A 19,746-nucleotide genomic window follows, 5' to 3' on the forward strand; every position below is an offset into this window, starting at 1 on the left:
ATCATTTTTTCATTTGATATTTAACTGAATTTACTAAAATTGAAATTTATAGAGTTTAGTATTACAAATTAAAAACTAGTGACTTTAATGATGCTAGCTCTACACTCCAGGAACACCGAGGGTAATTTAACCTCCATTATGAGAGTGAATTTTTCTTTATAGGAGTTTTATGAGCCTTATTATGGGATGTTGTTACCCTTCATGAGAATAGTGAAAAGAAAAAAGAAATTCAATATGACGTTCAAATAATCGGACTCATCAAAAAATACTTATAAAATCAATATGTGACTTAGTACCACCAATTATAGTGTTCTATTTATACAATTGCAATCTTTGTTTCATCAACATGATTGATGATTGTTAGAAATAAATTTCTATACTCGTCTTTCTTAATGTTTGATATTTAATTTTATCTTTTATATTAAGATGTACTCGATAATCCAATGCATATTTCTTCTCAGAAAAAAAAAATCTTAGAAACTGTGACCATCGTTAATAAATAACGAGCAAACATAAGAATGATTAAATTCAAGTTGAAGAGTGATTCCAAGTTATTTAAAAAAAAAAATCTTTATTGAAGCTGCAAGCAGCTCTTAAGCCTGCAAAATTCTAACTGAAGTTGCAAACAGCTTTTAAGTTTGAATTCCAAACACCTACGGCAAAACACAACCTTATTTCAGGGGACTTGAACAGAAACCCAAAAGATTGTGCCAAATATAAGTGTCCTATGAAAATGAAGTCAAAAGTAATTCTTCTTTCTTGTCTTTTTTACTTGTACGTAAAAACGTAATGACAAAACTCTTCTGTGAAGGGCTGTTTCGAACGTAGAGCCAGTAAAGCAAATTAGCCACCTGAAGGTACATGAATATTTATAGATCAGCAAGATATTTAATTCTGTTGATTTGTTAAAAGCCACAGGAAAAATGAAACATCAGGCAATACAATACCTCTGTTTAGGCAACATCCCATCCCTTGAAAGTGAGAATCATGATCTTGCTTTTCAAAGTGCTCTCCCTCTTTCACTTTCTTTTTCTTCTTTGTAACAAGGTTTCTGGATTTGATCGTGCCGATTGACCTGGAGAAAATACTACTTGAATCCTCAACTACTTGGACTGTCTGCAAATGAATTAATATGTGATATATATAGGCTGGGCTTATCGGATGATGGCCTTAAGAAAACACAACGATTAATTTTTCCCAATTATGCTACCTCTACTTCATCTTCATGTTCCAAATATGGAGGTAATGCATTACCCTGCTCACATCGGTTCCAGTTGATGTCCTCATCGGCGGTCCTTGAAGATGCTGTTGTTTGAGCTATTCCATACCCAATTGCTACATCTTCTTCAATTATTTGAGGAGGTTTCTATACCATGATTGGAAAAAATGGCGGATGTCATATAGGCAAACAAGAGAGAACTAAACATGACAGTAACGATGAAATGCCATCAAAATCAAGAGCTGACAGCATTATTATTGGCCTATTAATAATGCTGCCATTATCAATACCAGTCATTGTTATTATCAACAGCAACAAATAAAAGAAATAAGCGAAAGGAGCAGATCAAGTACCTCAGTTTCTGCATGAATCGAACAATTTGATGCAACAGTAAACCTTGTTCTTATTTGGGGACACCCTTCCACAGTTAATGTCTCTAGAGACGGGAATACTAAATGATAACCTCTGGGACATAAGCTGATAAGACTTAGCAATTCTTTAAGTGTTAGCCTCACGAGCTTTGCCACAACTATCTCTTTCTTGTCATCAATTGCTTCATCATTTTCTTCAAAAACTTGGCCTAATTGATAGGCTTCTTGTTAAGAACCTCCAAGGATTAGAACCACGAACCCTAATGATTATGAACCTGTGAATTACTATCTTAGAAACCCAAGAACAAATTGAGTTTCAAAACCCAAGAACCGCTTAAATCAGATTGCAAGGTATGGTTGATCAAGATCAGAACCTAAAGAAAACTAAGTTCTTTAAACCCTAACCCTTAACACGCCACAAGGATAGATCAATTCCTTGATAAGTGGTTTATGCATTCAACAAAAATTCAAGAATTCAAGCAAATATGCATAGGAAATAACTACTATAATTTTATCAAAATTCGAATCCCTCCAAAACATAACTTAAGTGGCGTTTTTATAGCCACCTAACATAAGAAACCCTAGTAAAACTATTAACCCTAGTTGCCACATAAGAAAAATAGGCAATAACATTGTTCTGAACTTAAATAAGAGATTTCAGCCCAAATATTAGCCCACATTAGTCTTCATGTATTTGGACTTGCAAAACATTAAATAAAGCCCATTCAGATATGTCTTTACTTGGGCCTATCCTAGCATGACCAATTGAGCTTCATTGACTAGCCCAATCTTGCATATAGCCAATTAAGGCTTCTTGTAGCTTCTTAGACCTTGACCTTGTAATTGGGCCTTGTAGTGCTCAATGGATCCTTAGCTTTATCTTTGGTTTTCTTGTTGTCCTCTCCATCGAGTCCATCTTTAAGCTTGGCCATGTCCATATCACTTCTATAACCTCAAAATACTTTAGGAATGGAAAACTTTGACAGATTTTGACAGGGAAGAGTTTCTTCAGTTTGTTGTAACGGTAGATCCTAACACTGAGCAAATTAGTGAAAGAGATAGATAGAAAATGATGTTGTAATGAAATATGATCTGTAACGTCATCATCATTAATAATGATGTGCTCCAATTCTGTGCATCCAGTTATCGATAGTGTCTTTAGCTGCATTCCTTCAGGACTTCCAACTTTTTGTTCTAAACTCTTTGATGCCTGAAAACAAATATGCAACCCTCTAAAATTAAGGAAAGGAAATTACATTTTGCATACATAGTTGGAAAGATATCAACATCTGGCGAACAGTTTTGTTCTCCAAGTAATATCCACAATTATGTTTCTCACTCACTAGTTCATCATTTCAAATACTTATGCATCATTATCTAACAAAAAAACTTCACTAATTATAATTTATAAACAACTATTACATAGGAAGTTTGAAGTAATGCCAGTTAAAAGACTAGTGCATGCGCATGAAGTAGAAATAATAGGAAAAACAATTAAAGAGAGAGCTTCTTTACAAAAATTAGGTAGAGCATAATGAAGTACCTTCACGACCTTGTAAGTATTTGATATTCTGATAACAGAATCCATTGATAACTTGGGACATCCCTTAAATTCTACGTGTTGCAGATATGGTAATACCGCAGAATAATTTCCTACGCAGAAATAGCTAAGTTTTGGAGAAGTATCTTCTAGTTGGCAGAGCAAGTTGTCCTTCTCATCTTTTAAAGACACACTTTCTCCTTTGCCAAAGAACTGCTTTAATTCAGAGCACTTGCTATGTTGATCTCTTCTAGGTGGAGGAGATTTTTTGCAACTGACACTGGGAAGACATATTTTAACCTATCACATCCAAATATTTTGAGAGTCTTCAAGTTCTGCAGGCCAAATGGTTGGACATGAGATCCTGAAAACATGTCCTCTCATTCCTCATCCTTTTCTACAATAATATGCTCAAGTTGTTTGCAATAGCTTATATCAAGAGTTTCTAGATGAATTACACTTTGAGCAAGCCACGGTGAGAAAATAAATGTCAACCTATTGCAACCATCCAACTTCAAATAAGTGAAACTTTTGAGGTTTACATGGTGGGTAGGCCCCTTCCATATATGCCTCAGTTCTGATAGGTATTCCAGATTCAGGGTTGCTAATTGTGATAACAATTCCTTTTTTGTACCATCAAGTCCATCAAGCTGGAATACCTCTTGCACATTCTCGTAATCATGAAGAATCACAGTTTCCAGAAGTTGCAATGCTCTCCATAACTTCATTGGAAAGATGGTTATAATTCCATAGGATACATACATTTTAAGTGTTTATAGCTTCTCTAGGAATTGTTGAGGTGGCTCACCATCACATAATTCTTTCAAACTTGTTTTGCCTATGTGTATCTCCTTTAAATTTGAGAATGCAGTTGGTAGCACTTGCTGCTTCTCCGTACTGATGAGGCATTTCATGTCGCATAAGAAAAGGTGAAGGCGCATCAGATCATTAAAGCCCACCTGATGTATGTCTGGAATGATGTTTTGGAAGCATATATTATTCTCTTTCAAATGAAGGTCATATGCATTCGAAAATAACTCCTTGCATACATTCACCGCAGAGACACTGTAAGGACGGAATTCAATGGATCTTGAGGCTGGATTTCCAAGTCTGGATGGGTATTTATTGTCTAGGACACCATAATTGATTTGCATACGATACCTATTCAAACTGAGGAAAGCAAAGTCTTTAGGAATGTGAACATCTGTGACATACAACCATAACACAGCCAAACGAAACAGTGCATTCAGCTCCACTAAACTAGCATTGCTTTCTTGGCTACTTGTCCCTTCAACCTCCCACTTCCTAAAGTTGGATATACCAACATAAAATTCTTCAAGTTTGGATAGCTTCTGAATTGTGTTTGGAGGAATCCGCTTCAGTTTCTCACAACAAGTCAAATCCAGTAATCTTAAATTACTTAGTTCTCCTATTTCCTCTGGCAATTCTTTAATAGAAGAACCATGGAGGTTAAGGATCTTAAGGCTCTTTAACTTTTGCAATGAATTGAGCATTCAAGTGATTGCATTGATATAAGCCCATGGACCAACGATAACACTTTCAGTTCTCGCATTCCAATGAAACATGTAGTAGGAACATTCTCAGAATCTGCATCTGTATTTATAGAACCTTCGTCTGTATCACTAGAATCTTCTTCTATGCTGAATCTTTTACCATTCCTACCCAGCAGCACTAATTCAAGCTTCAGACAATTTAATGCTTCACCAAGTTCTTGCAGGCTGTTAATTATCAATGAAATAGCTCTACAGTTTGTCAGATTTCCTGTCCCTGACAACTCCTCCAACATAATAATAGCTTTCAGCTTAAATCCAAACCACACGGCAAAATCGCGAACCATGTCATGCATTTTGACATGTTCTTCCCTCTCCGTTTCTAGCAGCATACAAGAAGCTTTGAGGTCATCAATTGATTCAAACACTTCCCTCCTTGCCTCCTCTATTGAATGAGCATCTTCATACAATCCCAAACCAACTGCATATCCAACCAATTCCTCTGCAGAAATTTCATAATCTTCAGGAAACAGAGAGCATATTAGAAAACATAGCTTGGTTTCTTCACGATGCAATAATCAAAACTTCAGAATGTATAGGCATTGTCATCTTTGTTAACATCTCCAATGTCTGTAAATCTAGACATTTTAAGTTTTCGAGATGCTAATTGCCATCCTCCAAAATTTAAGTCTGTAAATCTAGAAAACATAGCTTAGTCTCTTCATGTTGCAAATAATCAAAACTTAACTTGAGACATGTATAGGCATTGTCATCTTTGTTAACATCTCGAATATCTGTAAGTCTGGACGCTTTAAGTTTTCGAGATGCAAATTACCATCCTCCAAGTTCTTTACCTCTTAAAGCCCTTCCCACTGTCACAATTGCTATAGGCAAACCCTTGCATTCTCTAGCCACTTCCATTGCCACATTGGTCAAGGCAGAGGATTCATTACATAAACCTGCATTCTTTTTTAATAGACCCCATGCTTCACCTTCTGTTAAAACATGCAATGGAATCTGTCTTTGACAGTCCATAGAAGTACATACATGTTGAAGACGTGTAGTGAGAAGAATTTTGCAACCTTTGTGGTCATCACCAAATGGGATCCCTATATCCTTCAAGTCAAGATATTTCCAAACATCATCTAAGATTATTAGGATCTCCTTCTCACTCTTCAACCTTTGCCATATCCGGCTTGCTCTCCCCACTTTACTCTTTTCCTTCAAATACAAGTACATTTTGTCTGCCAATTGATCTTGAATTTGTATGATATCTTGAGCCTGGGACACCACAAGCATCAGAACTTTATCAAAAAGCTTTAATTCACTGGCTTGCTTCCCTACTGCTTTCACCAAGGTGGTTTTCCCCACCCCTCCCATTCCATGCAGTCCTATCATGCTGACATTTTCATCCCTGAGAGATTCCATAATCTGTTTCAGAGCTAATCGTGATGATTCTGATGGCATAAAATCCTTGGATAAGAACTCAATGCACGGGATAGTAGCAAGATAGGAGACTCGCTGGAATTTTCCCTTTTCATGCAGCTGGATAAGATTTCTTGTCTCCTTAGCCATTCTTCTGCTGAGCCGATATTGCCAAATCCAATTAGGACACCACTTAATGAAGCATCTCTTCTCTTTCTGTATTTCAAGTTCCAGGCACTTAACATCTTCCATGGCTTTGTTTGCATCTGCTAGCCATGCCTGCACATCTTTCTCAATATCCTCAGCATTCCTTAAGGCTGCATCAATATCATTTTGCACTCGACTTTGTGCCAGAGTCAGTTTTTCTTCTTGCTTCTTAAGGTCTTCAATAAAGTTGCTGAAACAGAACATGTAATGGAATTGGTGTATAACTGGCTCCACCAACAGTTCGGCAATCTTACCACCAATGGAAACACTGAAACTCTCAGCAGCCATTTCTGTCAATCTGAAATGAAAGAAAACATATATGCCTTAAAATAACAAACCATAACAAAAAAAATAAAATAAATTTAAAAACATAAAAGCAATCCAAATTGTTAGTTGCATTTCATGCTTCTGTTGCAAAAGTAGAGCAGCACTATGATAAATTGCAGAGATTTGTCAAAGTCCGTGGTGACAGAACAGGAAGTTTGAGCAACAGTCTCAAAAATCATATCAATAGATTATGGGTGAGAGAAATTCGTTAGAGTTACTAATTTTTTATGAAACCAGCAATTATGACCTAAATCATATTAGTTAGCTTGTCATTTGATTGCTTAATTTTCCCTTAAAAATCGAAATGAAGTAGATAACATTTAAAGGCACAAATCCAAACCTGCTGCATTGTCGATCCTACCAATAATTTAACAGTACTGAAACTTGTTTAGGTTGGTGTATCAAAACAGATAACTAGGATCACTTTAACATGCAGTAGGTTATTTAGTTGATCTGCAGCTAAGATTTAAAGAATAAGGTGGAACATGTAAAAGTTTAAACAAGATACTTGTTTTAACAAGCTTTCAATCTCTAAAAAGTAACAAAAGGAACCAGTAACTTAGTGGTGTGTGCTTTTACCTCTACTGAATGTCACAAACTGACAGTTGCAGTTGATATGAAGCTGATGAAAAAGAAATCCAGAAAACAAGAACCAGTAGCTAAGTGACTATAAGTGCAATGTATAAAGCTTTTTTTTTTTTTTTTTACTTTCTTGTTTTTGGGAAATTTATTAATGGTGAAAAGGAAGATCCCAGGTCAAGTTCCAGTTTTCACCTCAAAAAGGGTCATCTCTCTGTACCTAATATTTTATCTTTCTAAACTAGAATATTACCCACTTGGGTGATCATCAATCATGTGCCATGGAAAACAACAGATCAGCCATAACTCATAAAGAATGACCCGGATTTAGCTCAAGCCAAGGTGGTTCAAGATTCCAAAGAGTAATCTCATTAATATTTTCAATTATGAAAATTTGCAAGAATTTAGTTATATTTATACTTGTAAAAAATTGAAAGTTCTCGAATTTGATCAACCAATTTTGATAGAGTTTCTCTTATTTATTAAAAAAAAAATATTATGTAGCCATTTCAGTTTCCTTCTTGAACTTAATAAATATTTACAGTCACTTGATAAATATCAACAATTATATGTGAGAATTTACAAGATTTTATATTATATTAGAGAATCTATTTTATCTTATAAAAGTTTCTAAGATTTTAAATTTTATAGAGTAGAATCTCTCTACATTTGTATATTCAGAATTAAATAAAAATTTATGACTATGAGTAGGTTATAATTTAATAGAGATTTGAATAGTGAGATTTTTTTTAGATATAATATTTAATCTTGTTGTTGAATCAATAATGTTCAGAGATAAAATAAGTAAATGTTTTGTCATATTACTCAAAGTGGCTGCAAGCTGAAAGCTTACTGTTCTCACTTTAATTCATTCTGCAAAGATGCCGAAACTCAAAGTGGCTGCAAGCTGAAAGCTTTGAGAACAGACAATGGAGGCGAGTACACCTCTTCTCACTTTAATTCATTCTGCAAAGATGCCGGCATTCTCCATCAGCTTACTGTTCCCTACTCGCCTCAGCAAAATGGTGTCTCAGAAAGGAAGAATAGAACAATCATGGAGATGTCAAGATGCTTGCTCTTTGAAAAGAAATTGCCAACTTTTTTCTGGGCAGAAGCAGTCAATACTGCTGTATACCTGCTGAATAGATTGCCTACAAAGGCAATTGAAGGCAAAACTCCATTTGAAGCGTGGTCAGGGCATAAGCTATCTATCTCTTCAGCACTTGAAAGCACTTGGTTTAATTTGATACTCCCATGTTCCAACAGTTCAGAGAAGCAAGCTAGACAAAAAGGCCGTGAAAGGAATTTTCATTGGATATGCTTCAGAATCAAAAGGGTATAGGTTGTTTGATCTCAACACTAAGAAAATTCTGATTGGAAGAGATGTAGATTTCAATGAAACTGCATAATGGATTGGAGCAAGGAGGAGATTGCCTTTGTTGATATTGCTGCCATTGACTAGTTTGGAGCTCCAGCTCCAACTTAAGATCTCAATGATGAGGAAAACATGAACAATCAGTTCAATGTTGAGGCAACTACAGATGAGTAGCCACTTAGAACCAGAGTCTTGTCTGAAGTATATGAGCATTGTAATATGGCTTGCAACGAGCCTTCAAGTTACTTTGAAGCTGCAAATTCTCCTGAATGGTTAAAAGCTATGCAAGATGAGATTGACATGATTGAGAAGAATGGGACATGGCAGCTTACAAGAAAACCTGATTCCAAGCAAGCAATTGGTGTGAAATGGGTCTTTAGGACGAAGTTGAATCCTGATGGCTCAATTCACAAGCACAAAGCAAGACTTTGGGGACACCTTTGCTCCTGTAGCTAGGCATGACACCATTAGAATGCTGATAGCAATCGCAGCTCAAATGGGATGGAAAGTTTATCATCTAGATGTGAAATCTGCCTTCCTAAATGGACATCTAGAAGAAGAAATCTATGTGCACCGACTTGAAGGATTTATGGGAGAGTGAAATGAAAACAAGGTGTACAAGTTGAGGAAAGCTCTATGGTCTGAAACAGGCACCAAGAGCTTGGTACAGCAGAATTGACTCTCATTTGATCCAACAAGGATTTGAGAGAAGTCCAAATGAAGCTACGTTGTATGTCAAACACTATGAAGAAGAAAAAAGAATCATAGTTTCAGTCTATGTTGATGATCTGCTCGTGACTGGTACTGCCTCAAATTTTCTGATTGAATTCAAGAAACAAATGGAAAAGGAGTTTGAGATGTCAGACTTAGGACCAATGAAGTACTTTCCGGGCATAGAAATCACCCAATGTGATTCTGGTATCTTTATTTCACAGAAGAAATATGATCTTGACATACTGAAAAAATTCAAACTTGAGTCGTGCAAGCCTGTTGCAACTCCTTTAATTTTGAATGAGACGTTGTCAAAGAATGATGAAAAACTGTTGAATCCATCCATATTCAGAAGCTTGGTTGGTAGTTTGCTCTATTTAACTGCAACCAGACCAGATTCAATGTTCTCTGCAAGCTTACTGTCCAGATTCATGTCCTCTCCAAGCCAGACTCATCTCGGAGCTGCAAAAAGGGTTCTCAAGTTCCTAAAAGGCTCTGCAGATCATGGCATTTGGTACCTCAGAACTAGAGATGTGAATCTAATTGGGTATGCAGATAGTGATTGGGCTGGAAGCATTGATGACATGAAGAGTACATCAGGCTATCTGTTTTCACTTGGTTCAGGAGTGTTCTCTTGGAATGCAAAGAAGCAAGATGTTGTAGCTCAATCCACTGCTGAAGCTGAATACATATCAGCTGCAGCAGCAGCAAACCAAGCCATTTGGCTCAGAAATTTGCTAAATGATCTTGGTTTCCAGTGTTCTTCACCAACAAAATTGTTCTGTGGTAACAAGTCTGCCATTGCAATAGCAGAAAATCCAATTCAGCATGGCAGAACCAAGCACATTAATGTCAAGTATCATGCAATTCGTAAAGCTGAAAAGAATTTGCAGATTAAATTGATACACTGCTCCTCAGAAGAACAACTAGCAGATAGTTTAACTAAGCCTCTTCCAAATGGCAGGTTTGATGATCTGAAGATGAAGATAGGAATGTGCAAGGCTAATCTCAAGGAGTGTTAGAACTTTGTGAAATTGACCTTGGACATTCAAATCAACTTTAGCTTATCTTTTGCTTACTGATGGAAGAGGCTTAATTAAAAAGTAAGGCTTAAAGCTGTCAAAGAAAGAGCAGCTTTTGTACTTATTCTCTTCTTGTCTTGTATTTGTTAATCCTATATAAAAAGTAGTATGGGAGAGCTATATGTAACTTCCCATTTTCTTTCCTTTCAAAAAAAACAATTACTCCTCATTTTTTCTGCAACTATTTCCTATTGAACATTGTTCAATTCATTTTCATCAAATCACTTTCTATTTTACAATACCTGTGTGTTTTAGTGCTAACCAAAATGAGGTGGTGCAATTGTAAAGCTTGTTGTTAAGTGGGGACATCCAATCACTGTTACATCTTCCAATAATGGAAATATGCAACGATAACCCGCAGGGCAGAAACTGGTGAGGCTTGGTAATTTCTCTAGCCGCAATGTCCGTAGCTTGGGGAAAACGATTTCCTTCTCATAATGAATGTCTGCTTTATCTTCAGCTCCAAATACCTGGACTAGTTGATTGGCTAATCCTACTTCCAGATATTCAAGATGTGGAAGACTTTGAGCAATTGTGACTCGGAAGAGATTCTTCAATCTTTCACAATTATAGACCTTAAGATGGTGCAAGTTAGTGAAGCTTAATAGTGGAAAATAACTTCTGTTACTTTTCAATGTTTCGATATAATCATCCTCATCAATGGAGCGCTTCATTCTCTTGCGTTCAAGTGCAAATTGACAATTCATTTGCAATTCTTCAGGATCTTCAATTTTTAATTTTTCAGAATTTTTTAAGCCCTCCTGTATTAAGAGAAATCAGTTAAATTAATACCAATGAGAAATCGATTATTAGAAACTTTAGTATGAGTACCAAATCCAATTGAAGTTTTTTGTATTGGACTTGTGCCAGATTGCTATTCAGCATGATGATTTTCCTAGTTCAATTCTATACATGCAAATTATCATTTTCTGCCCCTTTGGTAAACAGATGATAATTAAACCAATATTTACTAAAAACTCTAACCTGGAAAATACTTTTTTCTGGCAAATCATTTGTCTTCCAAATATCAAACGATTGAAAAGAAATCTGAAAACCAGTTATAAACCACTGACAAGAAAACATATTCAAGAGCATCTTGTTGAACCAGTTAAATTAATCTTAATGCTTATAAGCCATTCTGATGATTGAAAATATTTAATTAATCTTAACATTTCATTTTAAGTGTTTATACAAGAGGATATTTAGTAAAAATCAAATTGGACCAGTTAAAATTTTAAAAAAAAATTGAAAAAGGAAAAAACCCAGAAAGAGCCGTGTGTGCATTTCGTTTTCTGAAAGTTCTAACATAGCTCAAGAAACATGGTGGGACATGGTACAGGGCCATGTTCTATCAAGCACCACCAGGCCTCATAATGGCACGCCTGAGCATTTAAGGGTCAAAACTCCAAATTCAGACAGAAGCTGTAAAAAAGAATGAACAAAGAAATTGAACCAATCAATAAGTGGTAGCTGCCAAAATTTTATCTTATGTAAAATATACCTTTGAAGGAACCAAAAGTTCAGCAATGGAATGAATCAATAGCTTTGGGCAGCCCGTAAATTCAAGATGTTGCAAAGATGGAAAAACCGCAGTATGATCCCCTGAGCAGCAGCTATGCGGTGATGAACATTTGAGTTCCAAATTCTTTTGCTGAAGAGACATGCTATTATTCCCACCTGGAGAAAGTATAACTTGCTCTCCAGTCCTGAAGAATTCCGCTAACTGAACTGCGCGCACTATAATAATTTTTTCCAGGCGCATAAAGCCTCGAGCAATAGATATTGGGAATATGTATTCCAATCTATTGCACTCGTATATTGTGAGAGTCTGCAAGTTACGTAGGCTAAGTGGTTGGAGATGGAGTTTCGAAAATGTTTTCTCCCCATCCTCAACCTTCTCTGCGATAATATGCTTGATCTGGTCACAACATCCTATATAGATTGTTCTTATGTGCACCAGACTTTGAGCAAGGGACGGTGAGAAAACAGATGTCAGACACCTGCAGTTATTCAAGATTAAATGAGTGAGATTCTTCAGACTTACATTATGGGTGGGGCCCTTCCATATGCTCCTCAGTTCAGGTAACTCCTGAAGTTCTAATGTTGTTAAACAAGAAAGCAAATTAGCATTTACTTCGTTGAGTCTGTGGAGCTCGAATACTTCTTGCAAATCACTACAACGACGAACAATGACCTTTTCCAGAGTCTGTAATGTTTTCCACAACTTTGCAGGAAATATCTGAACCATATGGTAGCAGCCATACAACTTAAGTGTTTGTAATTTTTCTAGGAACCCCTCTGGTGGCAGACCATGACATATTTTTCTGAGACCTGTTTTGCACATGTCTATCACCTTTAAATTTGAGAATGCAATTGCTGGTGCTTGCCGTTGCTTAGTGTCCACGAGGCACCCAAAGTCGCATAAAAGGAGCTTAAGGGAGGCTAACTCGTTAAAGCCCCTTCCATCCATCTCTGGGAGAATGTTGCAGAAATTTGTGCTGCTGAGCAAATGAAGATCATATACATTCTGGAACAACTCCTTGCATGCCTTCAATGTCGTGACACCGGTAGGCCCCAAGCATATTGTTCTTGAGGTAGGATAGCTACCTGATGGGGATGAATCAGAGGTGCATCCACAATTTATGTGCACGTAATACCCATTCAAATTGGGGAAAGCAAAGTCCTTCTGGATGAACTCATCATAGTTCAACCATACAGTGTCCAAGTGAGATAGTGACTTCAGCTCCATCAAGCTAGCATTGCTTCCTTGTTTGCATGTACCCTCAACTTCCCATTTCTTAAAGCTAGAGCTACCGATGTATAACTCTTCCAGTTTGGATAACCTCCGAATCAGATTCGAGGGAATTCTCACCAGCAATTTACAACTTCTCAAATCCAACACTCTTAGATTATCCAGTTCTCCAATTTCTTCAGGCAATTCTTCAATAAAAGAACCAAAGAAGCTAAGAATCTTGAGTCGTTTTAGCATCTGAAATAAAGCAAGGTCAGTTCTTTTCTTCCCTGAGCGGGGCCAATTGATATAGCAATATTTGAGCTCTAAGGTCTGAAGATTTGTTAGAAATTCTAAAGATTGCATTGACAAGAATCCATGGGCTAAAGATAAAACTTTAAGTTCTTTCACTCCTTCAAATACTGTATCCGGAACAGTGATAGTTTCTTCTCTGCAAAATAATGCTCTTTTTCTGGCCAATAACAACAGTTGAAGTTTTGGACAAACCAATCTGGCAGGAAGTTCTCTTACATTGTTGTTCATCAAGGACATAGCAGTATAACTGTCAGAGTTTCCAGTCTTTGGCCATTCTTCCAAACCAACTCTGGCTCTCACTCTAAATGCTTGTTCCACTCTGGATCCAACCCATAAGGCAAAATCACGAACCATGTCATGCAATTTCACGTGTCCTTCACTTTCAGTTTCCAACAACAGACAAGAAGCTTTGAGGTCACCAATTGCCTCAAACACTTCACTCCGTACATCATCTATCGATTGAGCATCTTGATAGAACCCCAACCCAACTGCATATCTAGCCAAGTCCTCAACGAATATTTCATAGTCTTCTGGAAAGAGAGAGCACAACAGCAGGCACAACTTGGTTTCTTCACACTGCAAATGATCAAAACTCAACTTCAGACATGCATAAGCATTTTTGTCTTTGTCAACATCCCGAATGTCTATGAGTCTAGAACTTTTAAGTTTTTGAAGAGCTACTTTCCATCCACTAAAGCTTTTATCTCTTAGAGCCCTCCCTACAGTCACAATCGCCAAAGGCAAACCTTTGCATTTTCTTACAACTTTCACTGCCACATTGTTCAAGTCAGAGGAGCAATCATGTAGACCTGCAATATTCTTGAACAAAGCCCATGCTTCACTTTCAGTTAAAACATGCAAAGGAATATCTCTTTGACAGTTTAGAGAAGCACAGACACGCCGTAGACGTGTTGTTAGGAGAATTTTACAGCCCTTGTGATCGTCACCATGTGGGATCCCTATATCTTTCAAGTCAAGATATCTCCAAACATCATCCAGGATTATAAGTATCTTCTTCTCATTCTTCAATCTCTTATGCAATCGTCTTGCTCTTCCCTCGGTAGTCTTTACATCAAAATTCAAACCTAACTTGTCTGCCATTTGATCTTGGATCTTTATGACATCTTGAGCTTGGGACACCACAACCATCAGAACTTGATCAAAAAGCTTCAACATAGTGGCTTTTCTGCTAGCTTCTTTAACTAAGGTGGTCTTACCCACCCCTCCCATACCATACAGGCCAATCATGTTGACATCATCATCCTTCACAGCCACCATAATCTGGTTCAAAGCTTTTCTTGAAGATTTTGAAGGAGTAAAATCCTTGGACGGAAAAAATTCTGTGCCTGAAAGTGGAGCTTGATAGGACACTGTATCAAATTTGCCACTTTCCCAGAGCCTTCTAAGAATCACTGCCTTTTTTGCCACTTTCTTGTTGAAACTGTATCGCCAGATCCAACTAGAACACCACTTGTCGAAGTACTTCATATACTTCTCAATCTCAATTTTAAGCCGCTGAACATCGTCGATGACTGTGTTTGTTTCTGTCATCCACTCTTCTACATCTTTCTCGATTTCTTCAGCATTTCTTAAGGCCATGTTGACTTTGTTTTGCACCCGATCTCGCGCTAGCATCAGATTCTTCTCTTCTTTCTTAAGTTCTTCAACAATACTGTTGAAGCAAAACACATATCGAAGTTGACGTCTAGTTGGGTTCGCCAAGAGTTCTGTAATCTTGGTAGCAAAAGTGACACCAACTGTGACACCAATTCTCTCAGCTGCCATTTTCTGCTAAACTCAAAGTAAAGAGCCAGTATGTTGGTTAAAATTGATGTTCCAGGAAAAGAAGAAAGTAGCAATTAGAGGACAAATATCGAGTCTAAGGGATCTGCAAAAAGATTTACTAGATACCTTTTTTGCACAGTGATGACTCTGCAAAAATGTGTTTTATATTCGTAGTACTTGCTACCAATTGATCAATATAATGTAGGATGTACCCTCAGAAAACAAGAGCAACACCTCCTCCGTAGTAACAGTAGATTTTCAGCAGCCGTAAATTGCTGAAAAAATCGAGAGAACAGGAATAATCAGATCATAATTATAAGGCATTGTTTGAAATAAATTATGTTTATGTCAATTTTGGCAAAATTTCATTTATTCACAATGCCTTTCTTTCAAGTTGAAAAATTAATATCTAGCAACAATCAACAATTTTCACTCAACATGACAATTACGAAATGGGATTCACTTGAACTGAATTCTTGCATTTTCTTAGACTTTCCAAACAAGGGGTAAAAGATTTGCATGTTCTCAGATACAGGTAAAATTAGAAAGACAAGTGTAACTGTCAAATAGCAACCCCATTACAGAACTTAAAAATTGTTTAGGTGTAGAATTCTGATCATTTCTGAGCTTTGCTTCAGCTTCTAAAGACAGTGAATTCTTGATTGCAGAGATGAACACTAACACATGATTTAAATGGCAAAATCATAACACACACAAGTAAATTATCCACATCCAAAATTCCCCTAATTCAAAATACATCAGCTAAGTAGAAGTTGGTTCATTTGGGCATTTTGAATTTAAGGAATGAAGCGACAATGCAACAGCCAACTGGAGAGCAAGGTGAAGTGGGAATTTGGTAGCAAGCAGGGAAAAGCATCAATGGCAGTTCACCATCAACAAAAATTAGTTGATAAAATAAATTGGTTAATCAGGGTTAAGACTCCATTGGTTTTGCTTCTACCTTTGGCATATATATTGTTTGCTTTTCCAAAAAATGTTTATTTGATGACCTTTAGTAATTCAAAACATGACGATAAAAAAATGAGTTAAATATATTAATATATGATATTTAATTATAATCTTTTTCTTTTCTATAAACAGTTAATCCAAATCCTATTATTTAGAAATAGTTATGTTATTGCTAATTATTCTATTGTTTTGGAATTATTTATTTGATGACCTTTAGTAATTCAAAACAATCATAAATTTGATATTTCTTAAGATTAACAAATATTAAATTAATTTCTTTTCATTTACTTAATAAATAATAATGAAAATTTATAGATCGTTTTTCATAATAGTTTCTAACTTTTAATTTCTTTCCATATATAATTAGAATATTTTTTAAGAAAATAAATAATTTTTTATTACAAATGAAAAAGAAAAGAATTTAAATTTAAAATTATATATATATATATATATATATATATAACAAAATACAGAAATTAGTCTTCTGGAATTTACCTCACTTGCTCAGTGACAGGTTATGCCGCAAGTATAAACCCACCTTCAAAGATTACAAGACAAATTTTGTTGGGGCACAAGCTTAATATGTAGGAATGTAGCTTGGGATGATCTCTTCTTCTTCTTCTTCTTCTTCTTCCTCTGCTTCTCCTTTTGTAAATATCAGAAAATGAAGCCTACTATAATAAGAATGCAAAGGTACCCTCAAAAATAATTTTGTTTCAATTATAATATTAATTAGTATTCCCAATTTGGAGTAAGAAATGGGTGCCATTACGTGACACTATGATATCACCTTATTACATATTTTATCACTTACCTAAGCATCTTACTATTGTCAAACACTCACCCGGAGACTTTATCAATTGTTGCCGGCCTAACTACCTTCTCATTCATTTGGTTTAGTTTTCTGTTTCTTTTCCATTTAATAAGTACAATTAATGTACACCCTGGCTACTTTTCATCTTTCTTCTCGTCAAAAGTTTCTCCGTCTCTTAGTCAATTTAAATAAATAGATATTAATAATATTTTTTTTAAGAATTTTATGAGCCTTTATTATAAAGGATTGATTTTTTCTTTTTATATAATCAGTGATATTTAAATAATTAAATTTATTAAAAAACACTTATAAAGTCAATATGTAGCTCAGTGCTATCGAATAGAATGCATTTTTTATAAAATTATAATTTACAGTTCTAATTAATAATTATTAAAAATATATTTTCTTAATATTTGATTTTTATTTTTTTATTTTTTTATCAAAATATATTTATTAATTCTTATTAATGGAATATTTATTTTTTTTTTCTAAAAGAAATTAATAAGTCGAATTATTGAGTTTTCTTTTTGTGTACATTTTATGATTTCCTAACTTTCACGTTACATTTTACTTATCCCCAACATTTACATGCGTCTTAAATAGGGCAAGATCCATATTGTAGCTAATTCAGTCGAGAAAAATGGAACTAGTCCAAGGGGGCAACTTGAAAACTCATTTTTTTATTTTAATTCTGTAAAAACGCGTAATCTGATGGTTCAATCACTGATGTAAGCAATATTCTCTATATGATCTCCATGTAATTAATTTTTTATGTTAATTTATTTTAAAATATATGTGTTCTAATAATATTTTCGATTTTACTTCTTAATTAATTTTTTATTAATAAAGTGAGAAATTAAGACTCATAAAAGAATAAAAAAATTAAAAAAAAATGGCTCTCTAATTCAAGCAAATATTTAGTATATGTAAAATTTAAACTGTTAAAATTCTCTAATTCATTATTTTTCTTTAAATGACTTAAGAGCGGTATTTTTTCTCTTTAAATTTAAATAGAGAGAAAGTGGCTCTGATTTTTTCCATATTTTTCTATTTTTTGAGGAGATATATTCTTTTTCTTTACTTATTTCCTTCTCTTTTTACTTTATGAATAAAAAGTTATTTGGAGAATAATATAGAAAGTGTTATTGAAATATACATATATTTTTAGATAAATTAAAATAAAGAATTAATTACTTAGGGAGACATATAGAAAATATTGTTGGAGATGCTCTTAAATTATTTTAAAAAAAGAAAATAAATTAATGAGTCTTTTAAAAGCTTAAGTTTTACATATGCTCTCTTTAATAGAAAAAGAGTATGATTTAAAAGAGCTTATTGAAGATACTCTAAGTGCATGTCACAATAATCTTATAAATTAGTTTTATTTATTTTCTAAGAAAATTTTAGTTTAAACATCGTTTTTAACTAAAATAAATTTCAAAAATTAAAGCAAATATGTATATTTACATTCTAAACACATTAAATAGAGTATAAATATATAAATAAGAAAAGTTTAAAAATTTCCACTTTAGACATTTTATAGAAGAATACGATAAAGGTGGTTTATTAATAATCTATTTTCCATGTTAATAATTTCTTTGTATGTTAAATATACTATAGGTCTATGAATTTAGTATATGTTTTTAATCTTTTTATTTTATTGACATACTTATTAATTCCGATTTTAACCTCTAAAAAGAATATTAACTAAAATTTATTGACATGACAATAACAAAAATAAAAAAATTGAGCTTGTATTAGAATTATTGATTTAAATCTTTATTAATATTCAAAAAGCAATCTAATAATCTAATTTTTTATCCATCTCTTATGTTATTTCCACGGTTGAAACTATTTTAAATCTTTAGATTTTTATAATTTCTAACCAAAATAGTAAGGGAGATATATTTTTAAAATATCTAGCAACTATAATACTGATTTATTATTTTATTATTAAAATTACAGCTACTGATTGATAATTAGTTCATAGGCTAAAAGTGTAATAATATTAATTAAAATACAGTATTAATATTGAAAAAAAGTATTTTCTAAAGTTAAAAGAAAGGGCAAAATAGAAATTTTCTTTAATAATTTAGCTAATATGATATTGATTAAGGGGGAAAAGAAAAACAGAAATGACCATATATATATATATATATATATATAATATTGATTAAAAACTAAACTGAGTACACATAGAATAATGAATCAAAGCTTGTCGGCTCACGCAAAATCTAGTCTGATCATCGATTACTAAGCAAAGATTCTGCTAACTAATAATTGCACCAAAACAGGAAGATGTCGGTACAAAAAGATTCGCATGAATCATGCTACTTCCATTAATTACTTGCATGATCAGCAACAACATTTTACTAGCAATTTAAAAGAAATTGCTAAGTCTTTTATTAATATTTATTTATTTATTTATTTATTATGGTGTATAATATTTTTATATTTTAAATTATTAAAAATAATTTAATAAATATATTATATTTCGCATCAAATATATAACAATTGAGATAAATATTAGTGAATTGTGTAATATTACTTAATAATTTAATAAGAATAAAAAAATTAGTTTAGTTTATAATTATTAAATCAAAAAATAGTATTAAATTATTAGATTTTAGTTTGGTGATTATATACTTAATGCTAAAAATTTATCAAGTTTCTCTCTCAATATGTAATATCGCAATTGAATTCTACATTCTTAATTATTACCTAAACAAACAAAAAAATCCAAATCACTTTTTCTCTTTTTTTTTATTCTTATTAAAATTTTATC

General features: G+C 34.0%; 2 protein-coding genes and 1 pseudogene across 6 annotated transcripts; 1 reads left to right on the forward strand and 2 right to left on the reverse strand.

Annotated features, from left to right (window-relative positions):
* Window positions 1-666: 666 nt before the first annotated feature.
* LOC112533708 lies at window positions 667-5,735 on the reverse strand (annotated as a pseudogene).
* Window positions 5,736-8,773: 3,038 nt separating this feature from the next.
* LOC107261552 (uncharacterized mitochondrial protein AtMg00810-like) lies at window positions 8,774-10,287 on the forward strand. The gene is made up of 2 exons (XM_015721639.2): window positions 8,774-8,926; window positions 9,205-10,287. The coding sequence occupies exons 1-2, from the start codon at window positions 8,774-8,776 to the stop codon at window positions 10,285-10,287; spliced, it is 1,236 nt and encodes a 411-aa protein (XP_015577125.2).
* On the reverse strand, window positions 9,925-17,282 carry LOC8282913 (probable disease resistance protein At4g27220). Of its 5 annotated transcripts, XM_048378858.1 has the most exons (5): window positions 16,643-17,282; window positions 15,305-15,453; window positions 11,849-15,181; window positions 10,590-11,108; window positions 9,925-10,060 (listed from the first exon to the last, which is right to left on the reverse strand). In XM_048378858.1, exons 3-4 carry the CDS (start codon window positions 15,176-15,178, stop codon window positions 10,605-10,607), a joined length of 3,834 nt encoding a protein of 1,277 aa, XP_048234815.1. In that variant the 5' UTR covers window positions 15,179-15,181; window positions 15,305-15,453; window positions 16,643-17,282; the 3' UTR covers window positions 9,925-10,060; window positions 10,590-10,604. The 5 variants fall into 5 exon arrangements, with proteins under 5 accessions (XP_048234815.1, XP_002522964.2, XP_048234816.1 ...); XM_002522918.4 differs by lacking the exon at window positions 9,925-10,060 and having other exon boundaries at window positions 10,468-11,108; XM_048378859.1 differs by lacking the exon at window positions 9,925-10,060 and having other exon boundaries at window positions 10,468-11,108; window positions 11,849-15,184.
* Window positions 17,283-19,746: the final 2,464 nt, after the last annotated feature.

This window comes from Ricinus communis, chromosome 9, assembly GCF_019578655.1.
Source record: "Ricinus communis isolate WT05 ecotype wild-type chromosome 9, ASM1957865v1, whole genome shotgun sequence".
Classification (NCBI taxonomy): domain Eukaryota; kingdom Viridiplantae; phylum Streptophyta; class Magnoliopsida; order Malpighiales; family Euphorbiaceae; genus Ricinus; species Ricinus communis.

Bases quoted from the DNA above. Each gene is read 5' to 3' on its own strand.
- LOC107261552 (XM_015721639.2), top strand. From the start codon at position 8,774: ATGGCTTGCAACGAGCCTTCAAGTTACTTTGAAGCTGCAAATTCTCCT. The intron at 8,927-9,204 runs GTCTTTAGGACG...GGTCTGAAACAG, and splicing joins AAGCAATTGGTGTGAAATGG to GCACCAAGAGCTTGGTACAG.
- LOC8282913 (XM_048378858.1), bottom strand. From the start codon at position 15,178: ATGGCAGCTGAGAGAATTGGTGTCACAGTTGGTGTCACTTTTGCTACC. The intron at 11,109-11,848 runs GTATATTTTACA...CTCTTAATACAG, and splicing joins AACTTTTGGTTCCTTCAAAG to GAGGGCTTAAAAAATTCTGA.